The 2,500-nt window shown below is 44.6% G+C and overlaps 1 protein-coding gene across 1 annotated transcript in view; it reads right to left on the reverse strand.

The window, feature by feature from the left end:
• Positions 1–2,500, reverse strand: part of LOC134439958 (neuronal acetylcholine receptor subunit alpha-7-like) — a 117,251-nt gene that overhangs the window by 13,477 nt on the left and 101,274 nt on the right. The window contains exon 9 of the mRNA XM_063189886.1: positions 2,113–2,199. Within this exon, the coding sequence (XP_063045956.1) occupies positions 2,113–2,199 (87 nt within the window). The remainder of the gene's footprint in view (positions 1–2,112; positions 2,200–2,500) is intronic.

Consider the following 2,500-nt stretch of genomic DNA (forward strand, 5'->3'; position numbering starts at 1 on the left):
TAGGGGCTACGCCAGAGGTGGGCAAACTCAGGCCCGGGGGCCACATGCGGCCCGCTGAGCCATTTGATGCTAAACATTCACTCAACATGCTGAAAATGGCTACCTAAAACAGGGCTCGTGCCAATTTAAGATTAACCAAGTACTTCATACATGGGCGGCGCTATTAAGAGGCTAGGGGAAGCTTAGCTTCCCCAAAGTTGTCATAAGAAATAAATAAAAGGAAAATTTAAAATCACATTTTTTTTATTTCCAGCGATGGAGTGTCGCAGGCACACACAAGGAAACAAAACGAGGGTTTCCACCTTAGTAGATCTAGCCAGAGATTTTGATAGGAAGGAAATCTAAACTCTCTCTGATCTAGCCTCGTTGCGGCGATGTCATGCTGCGGTCAACCAATCAGGTGTCAGTTCTACTGGCTTCAACAGAGCCAGGCGGTGAGGCGGGCTCGTGGCTTATGAAATGAAATCTGGAATGTTTAATATCTTGATAAAGCAATGACCTCTAGAATAAATTGGGATTCCACTGCATTTCATTTATAGATCATTCGTTTTTTTTTTCCACCAGCCATAGGTCACAATGTTGACATTTTCCTCTTTAGCATTCGTTATTCAACCACACTACATCTATCAAATGGATAGCCTATTTGGCGAATCTAAATGGATATTTTGCCTCTATCTTCAAGTAACAGGAATTAACAGGACAGAATAAGGTAGGACATCTGTTTTTCCCCCTGATGTGCTCGCCGAAGCGCTAAGTTTACTATTTGGTGGCAATGTTGTTGTCAATGTTGTTATCCATGTAGTTGTCTACTTGTCTACTAGCAAAACACCTGTGCTATCCTGTCACCAAGCGAACACCACTTTCAAAAATGCACACCTTTCCTGAATTCATGGTGGCCTGCCAGGGTGGTTTAGTTACCATATGTAATGTGATGTGTGTATATTCGCTTGTGTTTGTTGGGCATCTGCGTGTGACTGAAGTGGACAGTAGGCCTACAGTGCGAGGCAGCGAGAGCAGTGTCTGGCTGCGCAAGCTACTTATTTGTAGAACCTAGTAAGCTAACATTTAGCTCCACTAGACACGCTACATCCAGTAGAAATATTAAGCTAGTTACAACCATCTGGCAAATGTGGCGAACTACATTACAAGCTACTTCAACTAGAAATTCAAAATTACAGCATATTTGTATTATTTGGGCTGCAAAACTGACATCCGAAGACAGCCTGTTGGATATGAGAGCCCCATATGATATTTTTGGGCATGGTATGGTCAAACAGCTGGCTTATTTGCTCTCCTGTCTTCCCCCCGTGTGTGCGCATTTTGCCTCGTCATTAGTTTTGCGAGTTTGATTGTGAGTTTTGATACCGGTCTGAGGTAGAGTGACCTAGCGCATGAAAATGTCAATAGAAACAAAGGTGTGGACAGTCGGGTGTATGATTTGATTGCTCGAGACATATTTGGGAGATAATAGTCCATGGTCTGGCAAATAGCCGTGTCTGTGTGTGTGCCTGTCGCGTTTGAGAGTTCCATTGGCGCACGAGTATGAAGACCCATAGTTGCGCATGGAAATGTTCCGTTTTGTTTGTTCATCATTTTGTTTCAACATCATATATTGTCATGTACATAAATAATATATCAAAAGTCGCCGTTAGGGCCTCGCGTGGCGACTGATACAGTGCCCCCAGACCCTCCTACCACCACAGTTTCTCCGATGACGTTTGCATCCCCCCCCCCTTTTTTTTTTAGCTTCCCCAAAAGTGTTGCTGTAGCGCCGCCTATGACTTCATGGGCTACATTAAAATCAATGTAATTACAATGGCCAGGAATGGCATAGATGACATATGCAATTACTTATGATTGATAGGGGAAAGTTGTCTGCGACATCTGGCCCTGTGGTCAATCACATGTACGCAATTTCTTATTATTGACAGGGGCAAGTTGTCTGCAAGTGCGACATCTGGCTCTCCGGTCAATATTCTAAACTCAATGTGGCCCTCGGGTAACAAACTAATTGCCCACCCCTGGGCTACGCTGTTGTCTGTCTGTCTGTCTGTGGCCATCGTATAGCTGCCCATCAGTCAGTCTATGAGGGGATTAAAGGGGTGACATTACCAATCAGCGGGACGGAGTCGGAGGTGGCAGGCATAATCTCCGCTACCAGCAACATGAAGACCGTGAGGGACAGCAACACTGTTATACCTGGGGGAGAGAGAGAGAGAGAGAGAGAGAGAGAGAGAGAGAGAGAGAGAGAGAGAGAGAGAGAGAGAGAGAGAGAGAGAGAGACAGAGACAGAGACAGAGAGAGAGAGAGTGGCATTAGTGAAGGAAGGTAATTTACGGAATTTATGAGGATGTAGTATCATGTAGTATGTCCAAGTCAAACGTCATAAGTCATTACATTGAGGTATTGCATCGACACATTGCAAAAACTTGAGAGTTTGCCGCGCACGCGTGGACACACACGTACACACGCACACACAGAAATATAAAATAATGAAGAC

This window comes from Engraulis encrasicolus, chromosome 23, assembly GCF_034702125.1.
Source record: "Engraulis encrasicolus isolate BLACKSEA-1 chromosome 23, IST_EnEncr_1.0, whole genome shotgun sequence".
NCBI classification, from domain to species: Eukaryota; Metazoa; Chordata; class Actinopteri; order Clupeiformes; family Engraulidae; genus Engraulis; species Engraulis encrasicolus.